A 20,585-nucleotide genomic window follows, 5' to 3' on the forward strand; every position below is an offset into this window, starting at 1 on the left:
TTTAGCAAGATGATAATGTCAATGAAACGGACGATGGTAATTTAGAAGGGAGGCATAACCTTTATTTAAAAGCATACATACAACACGTGCCATACACCAGTCGTCAGGATGATCAGCTGAAGAAATGAATGCTTGAAATACGGTGGTTAAGAGCTTCGATATTATTTCAATGCAACGGTGTTCGTATTGCGTTGAACCCTTGGGGACATTTGTAGCATTAGATTCCTAAGCATTGAAAAAAAAAAAAGAAAAACACCGGGTAAATATACGCCAAGTAATACTGGTCACCCTCGTTTTGTTCTTGTGGTACATCTCTTTTGATATTGGCAAATCGGCACTTTTTCGAGTACAGTTTGTATCAAAGGTCGCACCCATGAACAAAGCACCACGCCTGTTATGTTTTCTGTGATGCTGATGACATTTTTCAGCACCAAAAAAGAATAAACAAGTAGCGCATGCCACAAACTACACAAAGACGCACATGGACAAAGCACGCGTCAACTGACTGTTCTCCACCGTCTTCTTCAAAACGTTGACAGCGCTACTTACCGCAGCGCTCGTTTGACCCTAGCGGAATTCACATGCATGGAGTCACTTAAATCTCAATAGGCAGCACATCGCGTTCTTCATATACTTAGCGAATGGAGCCAGGGCAGTGGTGCTTACACGTCGATTGAGATTAAAGGCATGAAACGCCTGTGTAGTGTAGGACATTAGTTCCTGCAACAGAGGCCAGCGCGACCACGTTTAATCATGAATTCTTAACCGCAGCCTCTTTATAACATTCGTTCAGCTCCACATACCATACCATCTTCTACATCTCGAATTCCGTCATGTCTATTTCCACAACAAACCTCGTCCACTACACAGAGTATCATTCTAGCGGCTGCTATTACGACGACTAAAATGCATCTCTTTTTTGATCAATTTCCAATAAATACTAAAGGAGTAAATGTGCGTGAGAAGTGTGCGGTATATGATACTTGTTGCCATTCTAAGGTATTCGCTCAATTGTTTTTCCTTTTTACTCTGCTGGAGGTTTATATGCTCATGGCTGTGCTCATGGCAAGTGCCGGGCGACGCTTTGCCAGTCTATTTGTTTCAATAGAATATTCAGAAGTGATCCCGACTGTCTATAACGTTGGAGCGGGATTCTCCGGTATAAATGGGCAAACATTTGTAGTACGCTCTAAGTTCCAGACATAACACTTGCGCCCTAGCGCAGCCGATCAGACGTAAAGATCGTGCATGCATAAGCCGTGTGCATTTATCAAAACAGCTCCGTTAAAATCTCATTTCATGTATTCCGCAGGAAGCCCTTCGAGTGCTGTAGAAAAGCGTACTCATCTTTCTACTTCCGGAGGCAGCGCGTCAACACGGGAAAACCGTAATCGAACCACCTATTTCTTGGCAACAGCGCAGCGATGGTACAAATCCTGGATTACGCTCTGTTCGGTGTTTTGGTGGCAGCCAACCTGGCACTCGGTTTGTACTACTCCTTCCGCAAGCCCACCACGGGAAGCGCAGCCACACGGGCGGAAGTCTTTCTCGGAAGTAGAGCGCTCAAGATGCTTCCGCTGGCCGCTTCTTCAGTGGCCTCACTCACATCATCACCGGGACTCGTGGGCTTCCCGGCACACTTCTATGCCTACGGCTGGCACATGATGTGGAGCACTCTGACGCCTCTGCTGCTGATTTGGTTGGCGACCCACGTATTCGTGCCCCTGCTCTACGGGCTCGGGGTGACATCCATATTCGAGGTGAGTCGGACATGGTCGTGGCAAATTTATCGTGCATGAGGCGGAATGTTATTCTAGGTTGCGGGAAGGCTGATCGAAAGTCATGCGAGGTACGTACTTTGGGAAAAATGTCATCCTTATATGGAGGTATAAAATCTCACATATCTTTCTGCGCGCTAGTGGCGTTTAAAAAAACCGTTAAAAGTCCTATGGCACTGAAACACAAGAATATATTTGAGGAAATTTATGTGCGAAGATTCAACCTGCAACAAACATCGTTTTATATATATCGTTTCGAGGAACACGTGACCGACCAAGTGGTGTGCTCAGAGACGACGACGATGACCGAGGAACGAGTGACCGAGGAAGTGTTGTTGTAGAAGAGTGACGCCACAGTGTGGATGCTGGACGGCCCTTGAAGTCTGTGGGCAGGGCAGAGTTTCGCCAATTACAGCGCAAATTCCATATAGGTATACTTCCCCGTAACAATATATACAGGGTGTCCAAGCTAACTTTAGCCAAGGGTTAAAAAAAACAAAAAAACATTTGAGGTAGGCCAGAGAAATCACTTGCATACAGCTACAAGCCATCTGCTGCACCACAGGTAATTTCTTTTTCTTCAATTAACTAATTAGTAATTAGGATGATATTTATAATTTATATTACTGCATATAGACAATAAATGGTTTTGCAAACTGAAGAGCACCTTCTAAAATTCATATTCCATTTATTTCTGACAATGAAAGCCACACCTGTATCGTTTTTCCAAGCTCTAAAGAGAGCCCGCGAAATGCAAAAAAAATATCACGTGACTGGCGCACAGATTATGACTAGCAGCTTACCGGTATCGCTCAAGAGGAAAGTATACAACAGTTGCATCTTGCCTGTACTCACCTATGGGGCTGAAACGTGGATGCTAACCAAGAGAGTTCTACTTAAGTTGAGGACAACCCAGAGGGCTATGGAACGAAAAATGGTAGGGGTAACATTAAGAGATAGAAAGCGTGCAGAGTGGGTCAGAGAAATAACTCAAGTTACCGACATTCTAGTGGAATTTAAGAAGAAGAAATGGACATGGGCAGGACATGTAGTGCAAAGAGAGGATAACCGATGGTCACTGAGAGTAACAAATTGGATTCCAAGGGAAGGAAAGCGTAGCAGGGGGCGGCAGAAAGTTAGGTGGGCGGATGAGATTAAGAAGTTCGCAGGGGTCAAGTGGATGCAGCTAGCACAGGACCGGGTTAAGTGGAGAAATATGGGAGAGGCCTTCGCCCTGCAGTGGGTATAATCAGGCTGATGATGACTGGCGCATTCGTGCGCCATGATTGTGCTGCTCGCAACGTGTGTTTTAATGAACAGAATCATCGCTGCCGTGTCTCGACGACCCCGTAGTAGCGACAGGCTGATATGTCTGCAGTGGTTTCTTCTTCAGCTTCTGGCCATAGAGTTTCTTACTCTTACAGAGTGAAAGCTGTGCTGCCGTCTATGGGAGTTTACATAGAATTTCCTGACGACCGGTTCAGCCACCATGAGTGCTCAAAGTATCATGGGCCAGAGAGCTACCGGGTGCGGAACTACAACTTTTGGCCAAAACTAATGCAAAGATAAACGTTGTTCTACCATAAACAGTGTTCTAACATTCAATTTTGTGAATATAAATTGCAAAATGAGAACGAAGCAGCATGTCAATGTGAAATTTATGCAATATAAGCGATGGTTCTTTTTTCTATTGGCTTAGTTTTGAGCAATACAAATACCAATGTCTCGCACTTAATAGGCACGCTTTTGAAAGGAAAAAAAAAAACGTTTTAAAAATATTTATGGTTGCGCAATTACGTAAGGAAGTTTTTAGTGGCATTTCGGGAAACAGAAACCTTTTATTGGCGACGTCTGCTTTTGCGCCATCGCTACTATGGCTTTTGCGGTCTATGTACGCACCTCGAGATGATGATGAAAAGAAACATCATAGTAACGCCACTCCGCGCACCCGAGAAAAACCGACTGTCCCGCACCAAGTAGCACACCGGCCCATGATCCTTAGCGCGCCCATGGTGGCTGAAGTGCAGTGCCCTCAGCTTTCTCTCTAGTTAAGAGTGTAAGAAACTCTATGCTTCTGGCAGTCAGCGCACGTGACGATGCAAGTCTCATCGCGTTGGCTGCAACCATCTTCAACATATCAGCCTACCGCTGGGAGTGGGCTGATGAGTCACGGCCGCAGCTAATTTCGTTCACTCAAACCATGGTGGGAGCAGCACAATTGAGGCGCACGCCAGTCACGTGATCGATTAAACCCTCCTTCTTAGCTTTAGCGTGGTGTGCTCCGCGTACAACAAAAAGGAGAAAATACGGTGCTCTTTTCGTTGCACCTGTACCTCAGGATGGCGGATGAAACAAATTAAAAGTGAAATGCCGGTAACAGCTGCGACAACAAAAGAACAGGCCAGACTAATGGTGTACATCCACAGTAATATCCTGTGACGTTTTTGATAAGGCCGTTGCTCGGTTCTTCCGTGACCTCTAAAGCCCGTGATAGAGAACACTCCTCAGCTTACGAGTTACGGCGGAAACGGAGGTTGCCTTACCTCCTGAATATAAAATATTATTCCGTGCTATTATATCCGGGAGGGACAGTCCCGGAAATCCTCGGGCAAATAAAAAAAGCTAGCTGCATCATAATTTAGTTAACATGCTTTAAGGTTACTCACCTTTCGGATCAAGGCGAATGACTGATATGTGTTGCCGTTTTTGTGATAGAACTAAGAGTAGTTTAATAACCCTAATTCCTTCGACGGAAAAAAGCATGAGAGAGCAATTTCGTTTTTCGGTAAGCTGCGCAGCAAAAAAAATTGCCGCAACCGCTGAGAATATATTTTTATAATATACTATAGTATCTAAGCAAGTGCTGCATTTAAACGCTGCTCAACAATAACACAGCTCTATCATCGCTGTTATGAGCTGCAGTTGTACCGAATGACAACGACGACCGTACTGTCCAGGCGTTTAAACGTACAAGCCTGACTGAAACGAAGCCTGGCACGTATAACACTGGGCCGTTTGCTTGCCACGCGAGATGAGCAAACATCACGGGGAACGTTAATGCTGTGCGATGCTATGCTAGTTGGTCTGCACACTTGATGAAAATGCTTCGCTTTGCTTTGTTGCCGGTTCAGCTGTGTTTTTAATCATGTGTGGATCATGGGGAAATCTCATCACTGAATCGCGGTGTGCTCGCATTTTTTGCATCTGATTATGAAAAATAAGGGTACTGAAATTCTTTAACTAGAGTGAGTGGTAAATGAGCTGAACTGTCATAGGAGGAAGAAGGAGGGAGATTTGGGGGGGGGGGGATATTTTACTGTGATCGGTTAAGCATTTTAGCTATTGGAAGAAAGGAGTTTCGAGCTTTTACATTTTCATGACTATGAAAGAAGAATGAACGCCAAAAACTCTTCCTGCTTACTCTTTGTCCAAGGAGATACCATATCGAGTAATTGGTTCTATCTAGTGGTTCTCATGGCTACAAAAGCCATGCTATCTTAGGCGACAGGCCGCAGCTGAGTGTGTTAAAGCGGTAGCGGCCGTAGTCTACATTGTACAGTTCCGTTATTCGGAGTTTGTTTACATTGTATGTGAGTTAAGCTCCAAGGTTTGCTGATTTTGTTTTCAGGATTTCCAAACTATTTCAGGCGAGACGTTAGGAGTTGATGAAGGTGGATGACAGTAGGATGAATTTGTAACGCATGCGTGCAGATATTGTTTAAAGCACAAGAACTGAACTTACGAAAAGCTTGCGTGTTGCACATCATAGCCACAATTACTTTAGAAGTTGAAGTCTATTTGCATCAGGTACCAGTGCTTCCCTGTTTTAAAGTGTTAGTAGAGCCAGTTCAAGTATTTTGTGCCATAAAACCTGATATAACTATCAAATTAGAAAAAGAGCAGAGTTTGTGCGGCTTCACTCGTCGACCATTAGTCTAAGTTAGAGCCTAATCGTTACCTTGATACATGCTACCACGGAATCTTGCTTAGACTGGACTAGACTGCCTTCGAACAGTTTGAACAGCGAATATATACGCATAATACTCAAAGAAAATGGGGCGGTCATTTGGAACGGCTCACCGAAGGAGTCAATTAGCCAAAAAAAAAAAAAAAACACTTGTAAGGCAGCACCACTCTTAGTGGTTTGGCCACAGCATCGGGCTAAGAGCTTTGTCAAAATTCAAAAAAAAAAAAGGCGAAAACAAATGCCAGAATCCTCTCCTATGACTATGTCAGAGCGCTCTTCAGTCGGCATCTTCACTCTCGCCTCTGCTGCCGCCGTGTCCTCTCCCTTCCGGTGAGGACTGTCAAAATAGAAGAAAAGAGGAGTGAGTAGCTACACGAAAAATATCCAGGAGATTTATTAAAGAATACAAAAGTATTTCTGAATTCCCCGCTGAAGGACGATGACCTGTCGTAAGACCCTTCATTCTCGCCTTTATGAACACAAGTCGCGCCTATTATGTGTGACTATGTAGTATTAGTGGGTAGCTAAGCAGTTGAAATCTAAAACTACCCCTCACGTGCACCTAAAATATCTCGCATAGACTTGCGGTTAGTTAGCACACATCCTTTACTTTCCCAGGAAAATTTTAATGAGACAAAGAAACAAAGTGCTATCACACAGTACTCGATAGGTAGCTGCCTTTTTAGCGCATTGAATTATTTATCCAGTTTCAAAAGTACTCATTTGTCTACAATACAAGATCTACATTAACTATAGGTCCAGCACCCGAGGAATGTATCTTAACCATTTGTTCAGGTGCAAACGCCAGATGATTTCTCACGTAATTCAAATGGTACGAAGAAAAATCAATGGAAACACATAAGTAACGCAGAGTAAGCAGTTCAACGCTTCATTTCGTATAGTGTATTGGAGAACTTGTGAATTACAAGCTTTGGGCGATAATGATGGATTACGGATTGATCTCCCAAATTTGATATGGTCGAACCAATTGGGTCTGTTTAGCATATGTAGCAGGTAATATATTACAGTAAATCGTGCAGGAGGCAGCATGAGCAGTAGTAGTTCGACAAGAGTCTCACTCAGGTGCGAAGAATGTTGCGTTGTAAAACAAACAGAAAATATGAAATGTTATCTAGTTTCTCTAGCTTGTCGCATTTTGTTTAATACTCCGTTGCATTCTCTGTGTTTTTTTTTTCTTATAAAAAAAGCTACTACTGTATTAGCGTACCTACTTGAGGCAAATAAATTCAATTTAATTCAATTCAATTTATTTTCAACTCGAGGTTGAAGGCCCTCAGGCGAAAAAAGCTGTTTCTAGAACAGCTTGAAGAGTGCCTGAGGGCCCATACATGGCAGCAGTTGTCCCACAGTAAATTACAGTGTAGACTCACATCAATTTAACATCCGTTCAAACAAACTCTAACAAAAATTCAAAGTACAGTAGTTAACAAAACAGTAGTTATTCGATTTTAAAAGCCGGCTTTCGTTTAATCCACTAATTATTTCAATTCTCTTTTTTCTGCAGTATCTTCGTATGCGTTTCAACGCTTCAATCTCTTTGTCCGCTTGTGCAATTTACATTTTCTTAACGGTGAGTACTCGAAGAAACTTCTGCTTTATTTTTTAGACATGTGTTTACTTGTGAAACGCCGATGCTGTGCTTAGGATACTTTGTGCGGTCGATACACTGCTGTTCTTTGCACTCCCTCCTGCCTTCCTGTGCACGTTCGCCGCAAGAAAAGCTTATGTGCCGTATTCGCGGGCCCTTTGAGTTGAGTGTTCGGCACACGTGTAGCCCGCGTTCTGCTCTGGAAAGTAGTTCCCCTAACGCGACACGGTCTACATTCCCAGCAGCTGCATGTGCAAGGAAGACCACTTTGATCATTGAATTTGCGAAACTTAATTTTGTCGCTTGTAATAACGTTCGAAGTTCTTACTGTGCCAAAAGACTGCCAGACACCTCTGGTGCGCAAAGTGCTGACAAGTTAAAGACGCTGAGATGCTAGATAAGCAAGGTGTCGGCTGGTAACAAAATCGCTGAAACACGTTTTGTAACAAAATACAAAAATATAATAGAGAATTAATACATGAAAAAGTATATAGTGCAAGATAGCATAGTCTACGAGTTCTTATTACATTTCGAAGGTTCCTAACTGCGCACCTTAGACGAAGTACTAGAGAACGAAATAAATGCCTAAACGTACTTCGTTTAAGTTGAGGCGTTACGTCCTTTCGAAAGAATAAGGTGCCCACAACTGGCTCAAGCAAGAGCTAATTAAGAAGAGGTCTGTCCGTAAGTGGCTGTAATTAGGCTGCTCCCGCAACTGATGACGTTCCTTATGAAGTTAATTACGACGAACGGCAGTAGTTTTTGTTTGCCGCTTTCTGCTGGTGCCTCTATCTGCTAATCTGCGTGATGCAGTCACAGATAATAGTCAGGCTTCGAAAGGAAGTTTCGCAACTGATATATTGCCAAATTTGCTAACATTAAATCGTATATTCTCCTTATTTGTTTCTTGGCCTTTATCCTTCGAAAGAAAAACAAGACAATAAATTTCACAGGTCTTCCGCTAGGACGGTTATGCGGGAGGATGGCACTTCTGGATGATTTAAGAAATGGATTATTTGAAGTTTATGCAGAAAACTTCAGAGTATATACAACATGGTTGGCTAACATATGGATCTGGCTAGCTCGGCTTGGCCGAAGAGGAGTTAAGCCATAACAGAGAACACTCGACCGGGCTTCGGGCTAAGTTTTAATTCCTCGGGGCCCAATCCGCACTCGAATCGTAGTCAATTTCAGCAAGCATCACCATGATTGGTCACCACACCCCGTCCGACTTTACTAGAACTAATACCCTCTCAGAGACGACACACATGCAAGCAAACATAGCAACACAACGGTCAAACTATACAATTGGCAGTGACCCGAGCTATCAAATTGGCCTGCGAACAACAAACAACCAAACACCAGATCCTTTCAATGTTTTCTTTCGCAACCCCGTGTTGCATACGCGTCGACACCGTGCACCTAAATCACTTCGATGCCATGGTTGGCAATGCTAATTTGGCATTATCTATTCGACGTATCCTTCCCGTACTACTTGGCGCCATGCACCGCGATAAATGAATGTCAATGACCTTCGCCCTTACGAGCGCGTTTGTGTTGCTGAAACGATACGCCACGGACCTTTCCCAAGCAGATGCATCCACCTCTTGTTATACACGAGCTTCGTCGTTGCAACCTCGACTCACCAGTCGCCGAACACTGTTAAGCCTGTCATTCCAACGGCCTCCGTAGATGCTGTTCCCTTAGCACCACGCGAATACATCGGTGCCGGCAAGCCCCTCTTGCACTATGTACATACAAGGAACCACTGCTAATGAATGTTGACGCTTGACAATGTCCGCCACTTTGCCGCGTACCTACACCGACGATCCTTACAGAGGCCAATAAAGTTTTGTTACGAGGAGAACGGGAAGGGGTTGGCAAGGCGGACATTGTCTATGGGCTGATGGATGCCAGCTCGACACGTGCGCGCACTATGTCCTGTAAGGATAGCCTTTAAATTGCATCACGGTAAGCTCAGTTGGGTTAGTTGGCAGTGATTCATATTGGATAAAACACAGCGCAAAGCGATGACGGACAAAGGACCAAGATGAACACAGATAAGCGCTGACCCGCAACTATACTTTATTTCGGAAACCGAAACATATTTATAGCTGTTTATTCGACCCATAGCTCCCGTGAACATGCGCAGAGTACCAGCCCTGGAAGACAAATTATGCGTCAAAGGTTTAAACGCATTCACAGCCGATAGCAGGGCAGCTGTGAAACCATAAAAAAACCTTAAAATTCCAATCAAGTATCATCAATATTTCTTGATAGCCATTAAAAAGGACAATATGAGCACGTCAAGTATGTGTTCTTATTGCCCGTTTTAAAGGTTTTGATGTTTTCACAGCTGTCCTGCTATAGTTTGTGAGGGTTTTTACCGTTTAACGCATGATTTAGCTTCCAGTGTTGATATTCTGCGCATATCTGTGACAGCTATGCGTCAAGTAAACCGCTATAAATATGTTTTGGTTTCCGAAATAAAGTATAGTTGCGAGTCAGCGCTTGTCTGTTCGCATTTTCGTCCCCTTTTCCTGCATCTCTTTGTGTTGTGTTCTACCCAATATGTACAAAATAGAATGCAGATACCTTTCTGAAATAGTTAAGTGCACAAGAAAGTAAAATGACATGGATGGCGTATCTATTTTTCCATCGGGCTCGTTCAACACGTGTAACCGACTGTCATTTGGCTAGATTCAAATTAAACCCAAAACGTTCATTTCGTGTTATACTCACTAAATGCGCACATGTAAAGTGTGTTCGGACTGAAATAGGAGATATAATTTGGGGTGGTAGAAAAGTAAAGGTATTCTCGATGCCAAAAATTCAATGATGCTTTCAAATAACAGCCCTGTTGAAGCGTCCGTACGGGGTAAATGTGTAAGGCATGCAATACACCGAGGCAGTAATCATATGAACTCTTTGATTTGCAGATGAGCGTGGGCGCCATGTCGATATTTGCGGCATCCCTTACACTTGTCACAGGTACAGTTAAGCTTCTCTTATACAAACTGATAGGCTGAACTACGCGTAAATAATTTGCTGAGTTTTTAAGGTGACTTAGTAGAGAAATCGTGCACTTGCGCGGAGTGTGGCGAAGGTATATGCCTTCACAGCCGGCTGAGTAGCAATTAGAGAATAACTCGCTGAGTTAAGATGAATAGACATGACTTCTTATGTTCTCATAGAGCTCCCGAACACGGTGTAATATGGTCAGCACTAGTAAAAATGTAGTAACCGCCAGCTAAACTTCTCGATGATGTGTTTTAAATGTGTCAGAACTTTTACAATGCAAAGCGCAGTGAGAGTGATGCAGTTAAATCAGGCGTATACATGGACATTTTAAATAACATCATATCTGAAAATTGCAATATTAGGTCATAAATAAGATCGATGAAAGAAAATTTTGTGTAACAGCAAGCTCTCTGATAAGACATTCTTTGAAGAGTCAAAGAGAAAAAAATAAGCTTGTAATTTCCCCTGAAAACGAGCAGGAGGATGTAACATAACCATCAGTCCAGGCTGATTGATTTCGTGCGCCACTTGACTTTCACGTATTGCGTCAGTTATAAGATATAGCCAGTTTTTAGTAATGTCGTTTTGGGGGAAAGAAAATAGAGGCTTATAGTTTCAGAAAGATAGGGCTCTTGGAGTCGTGTAACGATACGCATTTGTTCGCCTTAGGCATGCAAGTAGTAGACTGGGTGCTTTAGATATGATTGATAACGCCATTTTTTAAAGTCGACTTTGTGCGATGTTGCAGTTTGTTTGTGTATTAGAGACTTTTTTAGCGGAGTTTCACAACAGCGTGCTCTTAATGGTTCCAGCACTGAGGGCACCGCTGTTCTGGTGCAACATCATCATAGGCTTGTCAGCTACCGTATACACTACTTTGGTAAGTGTGCTGGGCAGCAATCAACACAACGGTAATCGAAAGAGTTCCATAATGTCGATATGGTCACTTTGTCCCCACAGCAGATAATGTGAAGATTTCAGACGCCGAGTTTAAATAGGTTGGGGAAAAACACTGGGGTCTTCTTGCAATGGTAATGCATAAAGCAGCAATGGAGTATGAGTTCAAGTGGTGGTGTTGGAAAAAAATGGTTTGGTCTGAAGGGCGACATACTTTTGAAGCATACTCGCCCTTCGCTTTGCGTGGTACACTGCACCCTCTCAGCACTGGCTTATAGAGTCAATACTACATCGGAAGGAATCTTTGGAAGCGCTAAGATCAACAAAAATACTGAGAGAGACAGACACGGATGAGCGCTGTTTCCATTGCCAGCTAGTGTGAATCGCCAGACATCCGAATTCCATTGGAAGAATGAGCTATTTTTTCAAGTACTGTCCAAAATGTCGTCGTCGAGGTAATTATAGGCATGAAATGCATTGACGCAAAAGCGCACAGCATACCAGGGCATCTCACAAATGGCGGAATCTACAATAGAATCTTGTGGAGCCATCCTCGGCTATTCTTATTTCACCCCTTCTCGGGTGCGCCACTAAGACAGGGCATTGAAGACTCTATAGCGCCTCCGCCTCGTCCGAAAAATGCGCGCGAGCGCTATTTCTTCCTCCTCGGCACGTGTTCCCTTCTCCTCTCATAATACAGTTGATGTTTCTTTGGAAGCCAACTGATCGGATCACAGGAAAACGAATCAGAGTTAAAAAAAGCGCAAATAAAATTATTCAGCGACAGCTGATCGCGATTAGCGACCGAAAGCTCTGAAATGGTTGAAGGCCCCAGTATAATCCCGTCATATATGGCGTCTAGAAGGAAGTGAAATGTTTTTTTCTTCTGCAGGTATGCCAGCTCGCGCTTGTCGATTTTTGCGTTCCTTGCTACTGAAAACGACGCAAACGGTGTTTGCTGTTTCAGTCTAAACTTACATGGCATTCATCAGATTTGCTACTGGCGGTACATCGCTACAAGTGAAACATCTTGCGGGGGTACATTAAAAGCAGTTGAGAGCCTTTGGCAAGGATAATAAGGGTGCAGTTGAGTTCCAACGTTCGCTTACTCTAGGAAGGTTTCCACACCATTCCTAGGTGGTAGTTCGGCGAGGGTAAATGTGAGGCGCAGCGTACTCGTAGAAGCAGATGGCAAGTTATACAGAACAGAGAATTGGATAGAGGGAAGTTACAAAAACGAACCTAAAACAAATCGAAGAGCAAATTTTGCGAAACTTTCCCTCACAGCCATTTAGTTTAGGGTCCACGCGCTGTCTCTGTATATGTCATAAGCACGAAAGCGTGCTCAAACTGGGCCGGCCTTAAAGTGGTCATGCCACGGTCATACAATATATTATAGTTTTATAGTCTGGCAGGTAATACTTAGCCGTATTATTAAGCGAACGCCTAATTGAAGCTAAATTGTTTGATTTGGTTTGGGAGGTTTAATGTCCTAAAGCAACTCAGGCTATGAGGGATGCCGTTAATTGAAACTATAAATGTTCACTACGCTAGGTAGAGGGCCTTCGCGTGGTACTAAATTCGACCGTCAAGTGACCTTGACCTAATGAAGTGTGGGTGTTCACGATTCTGTGGTGTCCACCCGAAGTATACTGCACCTTTTTGTCCCGAAAAGTAAAGTTCCGAAGTGCTCGGCTGGCTTCAAAGGAGGCGAAACGAAAACCTTCTTTGTGCTGTGCGATGTCAGCGCACGTTAAGATCCCCAGGTGGTCGAAATTACTCCGTAGCCCTCTACTACGGCACCCCTTTCCCTCCTTGCGCTTTCACTTTCACTTTCTTCCCTTCTTTTACAGTGCGGTTTAGGAAATTTTTTTAATCTTCAAAGTTTTTCAAGGTTTAATTTGCTTCCATGCTGACGGCTTGTAAATCTAGCATAGTGAAGATTTCGCTTCAAAAGAAAAATCAACGTCAATGTTTCGTGTTGAGCTGGTGAATTCAGTCTGCTATGAAATGGATAGCGAGCCTGATCATTGACGACATTTTCTAGAAGCTGAGATGCGCCTTGTCAAACGGCATGGTCGACAGCGGGGTGAGAAGACAGTGACAGCCTAGTGCTTTAGCACGTTGCACTAGGATTAGTCGATTTAAACAGTGTTAATATTTTTTTAGTAACTTTGAAGAAAACCTCTCCTATTGAAGGTGTCGGTTAGGGGCCAGCGGATGACATGTTAGTGATAAACAGTTGACGCCAGAGGAGACGTCCGCTGTCACTATAAGAAAAGCAAGGAAACTACAGAAACGTTATGTAAGCCTTTTGGCTACAAGTACGCATGGACGATAAAGAACTTGATATGTTATAGTGCAGAGGAGGTAAGGTGTAGTAAGTTTATTGAATATAGAAATACGTAAATTATTGAAGACCATTTCAGGCGAACGAGAGAGCGGTCTACTCGAGGGGAGAAAAAAATCGAGCGCAGTAGTTTCGAATAAGACGAAACTGTCACCACGCCGATAAAATGACGAAGCCGCGAATTTTTAATCTACCGTTATGTGGAGTGAGCAGAATACTTCCTATGCCTACTGCTCTGCATAGACGAGCTAAAATGCTTAGAAAACGGTTTTCTGATCCTATCTTGAGTAGACAAAATATACCTTATGCCTCGGAGGTCTTTGGCCAAACTGTCCTTGCAGGAATAAAATTCACCGCCGATGTGAACTAAAATTTACACCATAATCTCAATATATGCGCATTATAACCATAAAAAAGGACATTACTACATATGAAGTTTACCCGACGCTCTCCAAAATAACCGCGTGTTGTGTCGGGCAAGCTGTTATCAAATCGTAGACGATAAAACATGCTACTATAGCTTTTCCTACTGTGTCCATTTTAGCCGATGTGCATATTTAGGACGTTAAAGTCGCCCCTTGTTGGTATTTTCGCTCATTGAACATTCAAGAATACACAAAAGCATCATTTTACTTCCCAAAGTGTTGATGAAAGTCAAGGATTTTCGCTTATGGAAGCGAAGGAATCCTATCGAGACATGTGACATCGCCTTGTGCCCTTGTACTGTTCTTTTCAGGGAGGGCTTCGCGGCGTAGTCTTTACAGACTGTATGCAGTTGTTGTTCGTCATGATCGCTCCGACAACCATCGTTGCGAAAATACTCATCGACTCCTTCTCGTCTAATTCACCAATCCAACCACTGGCAGATCTAGATGTGAAGAAATACGTAGCAAAGTAAGAGGTTTTGGTTTTGTTTTTTGAATTTTTAGAGGGTCTGCGGAATGTTGGGATAAAAAGAAAGCTTGAGGGGACTAAACTGGTTTTTGTTTTGCCCTTGCGAAAATACGATGGGTGAGGGAGCAGGCAGAGTTAAGACAACGCATCAACTGTTTTTCTCTATGCGTAGCCTGAAACAACTCACAAAAAAGAATGGAAGTAAGCAAGGACAGAACCCTGTCATGCGTTTGCTGCGAGAACATTCAAAACGCCTCATGTGCGAATCTTTCCGACTGTGCACTAAAATGCTGATGACCAGTGCACGATGTGCAACATCACATTAAATGCCAAAGGCTCCATACATATTTCCCAAAATTTTCTCTGCTATATCGGATACATTCGGTGGGCTTTAATTTCGGGCTGCAGTTATAATATACCGCGCTGAAAAGACAAAATGCGGAAAAGGCGTACTAGCTATATGGAAATAACTGCTGCTCTAATATGGAGGCATCTCTAACTATGTGTTACTTTCGCCACATCAAAGCGCAGTAGAAGAAACGACCGCAGTTTGCACAGACATATGAAGTGTGCATACTCTCATCAAACGTCAGCACCTCGTTTTTTCATTCAATTCCTGCCAGCGTTTGTTCACTGGCTCAATGACTGCCAATTACGGAGAAGTGAGCAAAATATCAGCACTGCATGAGGCAGTACAGATACAGAACCACTGTCACATTTTTCCTTGCGCCTTTATTTACAATTTGCTCCTTTTCTTATAATTCACGGAGTTGCTTTAGTGCTTCTGGTTTCCTCCGTATTTCCGCAACCGGCGTATATGTCAGCGGTTAAGAATGCCAGCCTTTCTCAAGCTTTCAAGATAGCTGTGAAGCTCGGATATGGTCAATGCATGACTTGGCCTTAGGGTGCATGTGGATAGAAACAGCTACTCCGTACTTAGCCATGTTAACCCAGTTGGAACAGACAGCGTCAACAGGGAGGCGAGACTCACCTACATAAACATACATTTAGCCTTCTCGTCTTGCCCATATGTGACTGTGTCTTTAAGGGCGTTTGCGTCCCTTGATGATTTGGCCCGTCTGAAGAAGACCAATAAACAACAAAGACATATTTCTTGATGTACTGGCCTCAATGGCGCGATATTATACCGGAAGCTCTGAAGCGATGTTATTGACAAAGTAATTAAGGGGTGGGTGCGTCACTACGGCAATTGAAGTTCATTTGCATTCGTTCCTGCTAAGCTGCGTGAAGCGTTTTTTACATGTGTGAAGTATGCGATTAACTCGGCTTAGGGAAGTGAACAATAAATAATAGGGTTGAACGTCGAGCTAGTTGGTCACACATCTCTTGGAAGCAGCGCAGGTAACAACACAAACCATAAGAAGCACACACAAACACAAGGGAAATGAAACATGACCATGAATGATTAATATACAAAAACTACGCAGTCATTGACAAAGAAACAAATGTCAGAAAAATTCAGATAACTATGTGGCATCAATGGAGGAAATTGATGGACACGAACTGAGCCTTGGCAGACTGGAACCCACTGGCACAGAAGGCGAATCCGTAATACGTGAAGTAAAGCAAACGCATGTGTAATTGAGTGTGTTAGAGGAAATATTTACAATCGTCGGCTCATATGAGAGCAATGAGTGATAACTTCTTCAAAGGCTGTAGCGAAATAAGGAAGAATATAGCCAGCGGCAGAGTCATGTGCGTGTGCACTGTTAGAAGAGCATCGTTGAGTATAACAAACGCGAAGAAATTCTGGGAGAACTATTAAATTATTTAGTAATTGCGTAGAGCAGTATGCTGTATTATTTTTCGCCATACCTTTGTTGATATAATTTTTACTATGAAATAAGGCAAGGCTTTCAAATTACTGTGATTTTGCTGGTATTCTAATCATGCGCCAGTGGTTCTTTGACGTTGGACTGAATAGAGACGCAGCCAAAAATGAGAAAAGTATATTCGAAAGTGGTTTTAAGTCAGTTCCGCATGCAGATGATGCCTTTCGTGCACATAGATACGAATATTGCTGGTTCTGTATACGCTTGCAATTACCAGACTAGAGAGGTGGAAAAGCCGTTTATGTATACTGAAGATATAGACAGGGTCGAGATCTCATAGTCCCATCCCTTGAGTGGAAATTTCAAACTTCCCATAACACACACGTAAAAGCGCAACCTCACGCGATATATGAGTGATTAGGACGCAAAATGTGATGCGAAAAGTCGCCGCATGCCTCTTACCGACACACACACACACACGTGCGCGCGCACGCACGCGCGCACGCACGCACACACACACACACACACACACACACACACACACACACACACACACACACACACACACACACACACACACACACACACACACACACACACACACACACACACACACACACACACACACACACACACACACACACACACACACACACACACACACACACACACACACACACACACACACACACACACACACACACACACACACACACACACACACACACACACACACAAACGCGCGCGCGCGCACGTACCGTCTTTGCCAAAAGTAACCAGGCTGCGTGTTCCGCTTCGCAGTCGAATAGCAGAGAATTCGTACCACTCCTGAAGCTGTAAATCTGTGCTAAGACGAGCTCCTGTCCTCACTTCTTAACAAGTTGTGGCCCTCTGGGAATCCATGTCGGCTTTAAAATACAAGCGAGAAGTAAACCATGCAGCCTGGTTACTTTTGGCAAAGACAGAGCTAAAGAGCTACGAGCTACTCCGATCATTTGTGCTTCCTTAGATCCTGCAGCGACCCCCGAAGATCGCGCGGCGTCCTAACACGCACCCCGCCGTGCTTTGAGGCACCCGTCCGTAATGCGTCTTAATACGTATATAATATAGTTATTCTTAACATGCAGATAGATAAAATAGGATGTTTACAAGTAAATTCTTCATTTTTATTCTATCTCACATCCATGGCACAAGACATGTCGAATTTACCTGAGGCCACCGCTGGTACAGCGGCGATGACAAGCGGGCCGGCGGGCTTGTTGAGGCGCAGAAGGCACCGTAACGCAGGAGAGTATGACCAAAAAGCCGATAGCGAGAATTATCCTCTTCAGTTCACAGCGACGTTCCTTGAATATTTAGGGAAGGACTAAACGATTAAGTGTTCAGCCTACATCTTAATCGTGTCAATAAAGTTCGCGTAAATGAATTTAAAACCCCCCAGGTTCGAGATTAATGTAAGGTGACTGAGTGGTCCCCACTTAGCCGTTGTCCCAGACAAGTTGAAGATATACGCTGCGCTGGACTGTGATACATGGCAGAAAACTACATGTTTATATGGAAAGCGGCTTGTGGCAAGCAGTATACAAGCGAAAGACATGCTGTACATGTGTTTCACGCACGTGCGTACACATACAGTCGAGCAACCTGCACAAACTGCTAATGGTTTGTGCACTCGAAGTACATACACGCATGTGGGACACCAATTGTCCCATTTCGAGCAGTGTGTAGTGTTACGACCGTGCATCATCCGCACTTGCGCGCTCTATTGTTCGCCTGTGGGCATGGATAAGTGCTGTGGATATGTGGTGTTGGTACAATGGCTCTAAGAGAGCCTGTTTCCAGGAATCCTGTTTTGTAAGCCTGTTTTGCTTTGTGGACACCCTGCAAATGCCAAATTGACCCTGTCAAGAGAACGTCTAGAAAAACACAAAGAAATGTCCCCCTGCGGGAAATAGCCGGAAGTGCTTTGGTTCAATTGTTCACCCTTCCCGTCGAGAAGCCTTATCGTCCAGTGAGGAATGCCTACTATCCAAAGGAGACGACAGAGTGACACGTCCGCTGACGTGCAGGACAAGAAAGGAGCATGACGCATACGGCCATTAAATGATTTCCCGGGAATGCAGGAAAGATTTGCAATTGTCGAAAACGGACAATGCTGGGAGCGTATGCGGCGCGCACGTGCACTTGGGTTTCTGAGAAGTAAATCCACTTGCCGGAACCAGCCTATCGGTTCTTGGCTGAAGAATAGAAATGTACCTCCTCGCCGTTCCCAAGCTTTTCCCGCCAACAAGTGACCAGGCTCAACGAAACAATGCCGGGCCAGTCAGTGCTTCAGACCATCAGTGCAGTGATGTGTTCGATTGGATGCCGATATCTGAGGGGCGTGCCCTGGATTTGGTTGGTCAGCATCTTCAGAGAGGGGCTGGACATAGGGGGTTTTAAGGACGTTGCAGAGCACGAAATGGCTCTGAGCCCTGGGTAAACGGCTCATCCAGTCGCTTCTCGCTATGAAATCTTAACGCTTGCCATTTTGCTGATGTACCCTTCTTTTTCTTGTAAATAATCTTGTAGATAAGTTTTCTCAAAGTGCCATTAAACCTGCTTGTACATATTTTACCAACTTCGAAGAATCAATCCTTCATCAACCCCGAGTCTCTGCACGCTACCAAGTGAAGGCCGGGTCGACGTAGCCCCAGCGTCACGACAGTAGCCACGGTAAAAAGAGTGGCTGAAGCTAACCAATGTGCGACCCAAAATCGTGCAACTATGAAGCTTGGATGACCCTGCTACGATGAACACACAGTGGGTCGAAACGCACTGTATCCTTGATACTGAATCCGTGCGAAAGGCTCGCGTGATCTGTTGTGCCACTGTCCACACTGCCTTTAAAGCGACAGAACACTGAAATTTAGGTCCCGACTTTTTTTCGTCGCAGTGGAAAGACTGATGTCTAAAATGTTTGATTCCATAACTATTTTGTTAGAAACGCTGTAGAAACTTTTTACCGGAAATTTTTCGATCAATGCGTACGCCCGTTTTTATGTAGTCCGATGCTGGAAACCATGAGCAGCGACCGCGATGACGGCTGGTGGTCAACAAAAAAGGCGTACCGAAAACAAATATTAAGTTCACTCGTCAGACAGTAATCAGATATTTTTTTGCGTAGAGTAACGTCCTTTTTAGTTTCACACTCAATGCTGTTACGGCACAATAACGCACGTCCTCGTCGACGAAAGTTTTAGTGGGCACTGACATTGCTTCATTCAAGAAATTGCAAACGCTGTGGCGCCATCTAGTGGCAAAACCTGCAAGCATACCTCTCGCGGGGGTGGTTTTCATTTAGGGACGCACTGGAGAAAGCGCAAAATATAATAGATTACGGCCAGCACCCCTAGAAAAAAAAAAGAACAGTGTGCAGTTACGAAATTAGCGATACTTTGCTGACATATAGTCACGGGGGGGGGGGGGGGGGGGGCTAGAATGAAAGTACTAGGGTTTCTCCGCTAGATAGCGTCTCGGTTGTTTTTTGCAATTTTAAATGGCAAATTAAAATTCTAAAACCTTTTTCTTTGATATTGTAGTGCTCGATCTGTACTATATGAGGCAAGATCTGTTTATCTCCACCATAACCTAATGACATTTCTGGCCAGTGTTCTGTCCCTTTAAGGCGATCGTGATCAGCGTTAAAATTGGTTATAACTCTGGTTAAAATTTCCACCAAGCTTCCAGGCGGACCAATGGCACATCATGTGCGACTGTGCCAGGTTCCCGACCGAAGCTGCATCCAGGACATAACCGCCGGAACTTCAAAGTGCTGTGCAGAATACAGACAAGGGCATGCAACTATGGGCCGTCCAGCAGGCCCGGGGTGCGCTCGAAAAACACAAGCCTCACAACCCACCACAAACGGGCCAAATGAGGTAGTGCAGTGTAGGGCTTAACCCCGGGTAGGCGCTTGGCCAGCGTCACGACGCCTTAACCCGTCGTTTGCCGGCTCCTTAATAAAGTTGTACATACATACATACATACATACATACATACATACATACATACATACATACATACATACATACATACATACATACATACATACATACATACATACATACATACATACATACATACATACATACATACATACATACATACATACATACATACATACATACATACATACATACATACATACATACATACATACATACATACATACATACATACATACATACATACATACATACATACATACATACATACATACATACATACATACATA

At 43.9% G+C, this 20,585-nt stretch overlaps 1 protein-coding gene across 1 annotated transcript in view; it reads left to right on the forward strand.

The window, feature by feature from the left end:
- Positions 1-1,424: 1,424 nt before the first annotated feature.
- Positions 1,425-20,585, forward strand: part of LOC146209315 (sodium-coupled monocarboxylate transporter 1-like) — a 38,642-nt gene continuing 19,481 nt past the window's right edge. Inside the window, exons 1-5 of the mRNA XM_084579947.1 lie at positions 1,425-1,760; positions 7,271-7,336; positions 10,294-10,345; positions 11,188-11,255; positions 14,359-14,516. Of these exons, the coding sequence (XP_084436073.1) occupies positions 1,425-1,760; positions 7,271-7,336; positions 10,294-10,345; positions 11,188-11,255; positions 14,359-14,516 (680 nt within the window). The remainder of the gene's footprint in view (positions 1,761-7,270; positions 7,337-10,293; positions 10,346-11,187; positions 11,256-14,358; positions 14,517-20,585) is intronic.

Source organism: Amblyomma maculatum, chromosome 1 (genome assembly GCF_055883805.1).
Source record: "Amblyomma maculatum isolate TAMU_Amacu chromosome 1, ASM5588380v1, whole genome shotgun sequence".
In the NCBI taxonomy this organism is placed as follows: domain Eukaryota; kingdom Metazoa; phylum Arthropoda; class Arachnida; order Ixodida; family Ixodidae; genus Amblyomma; species Amblyomma maculatum.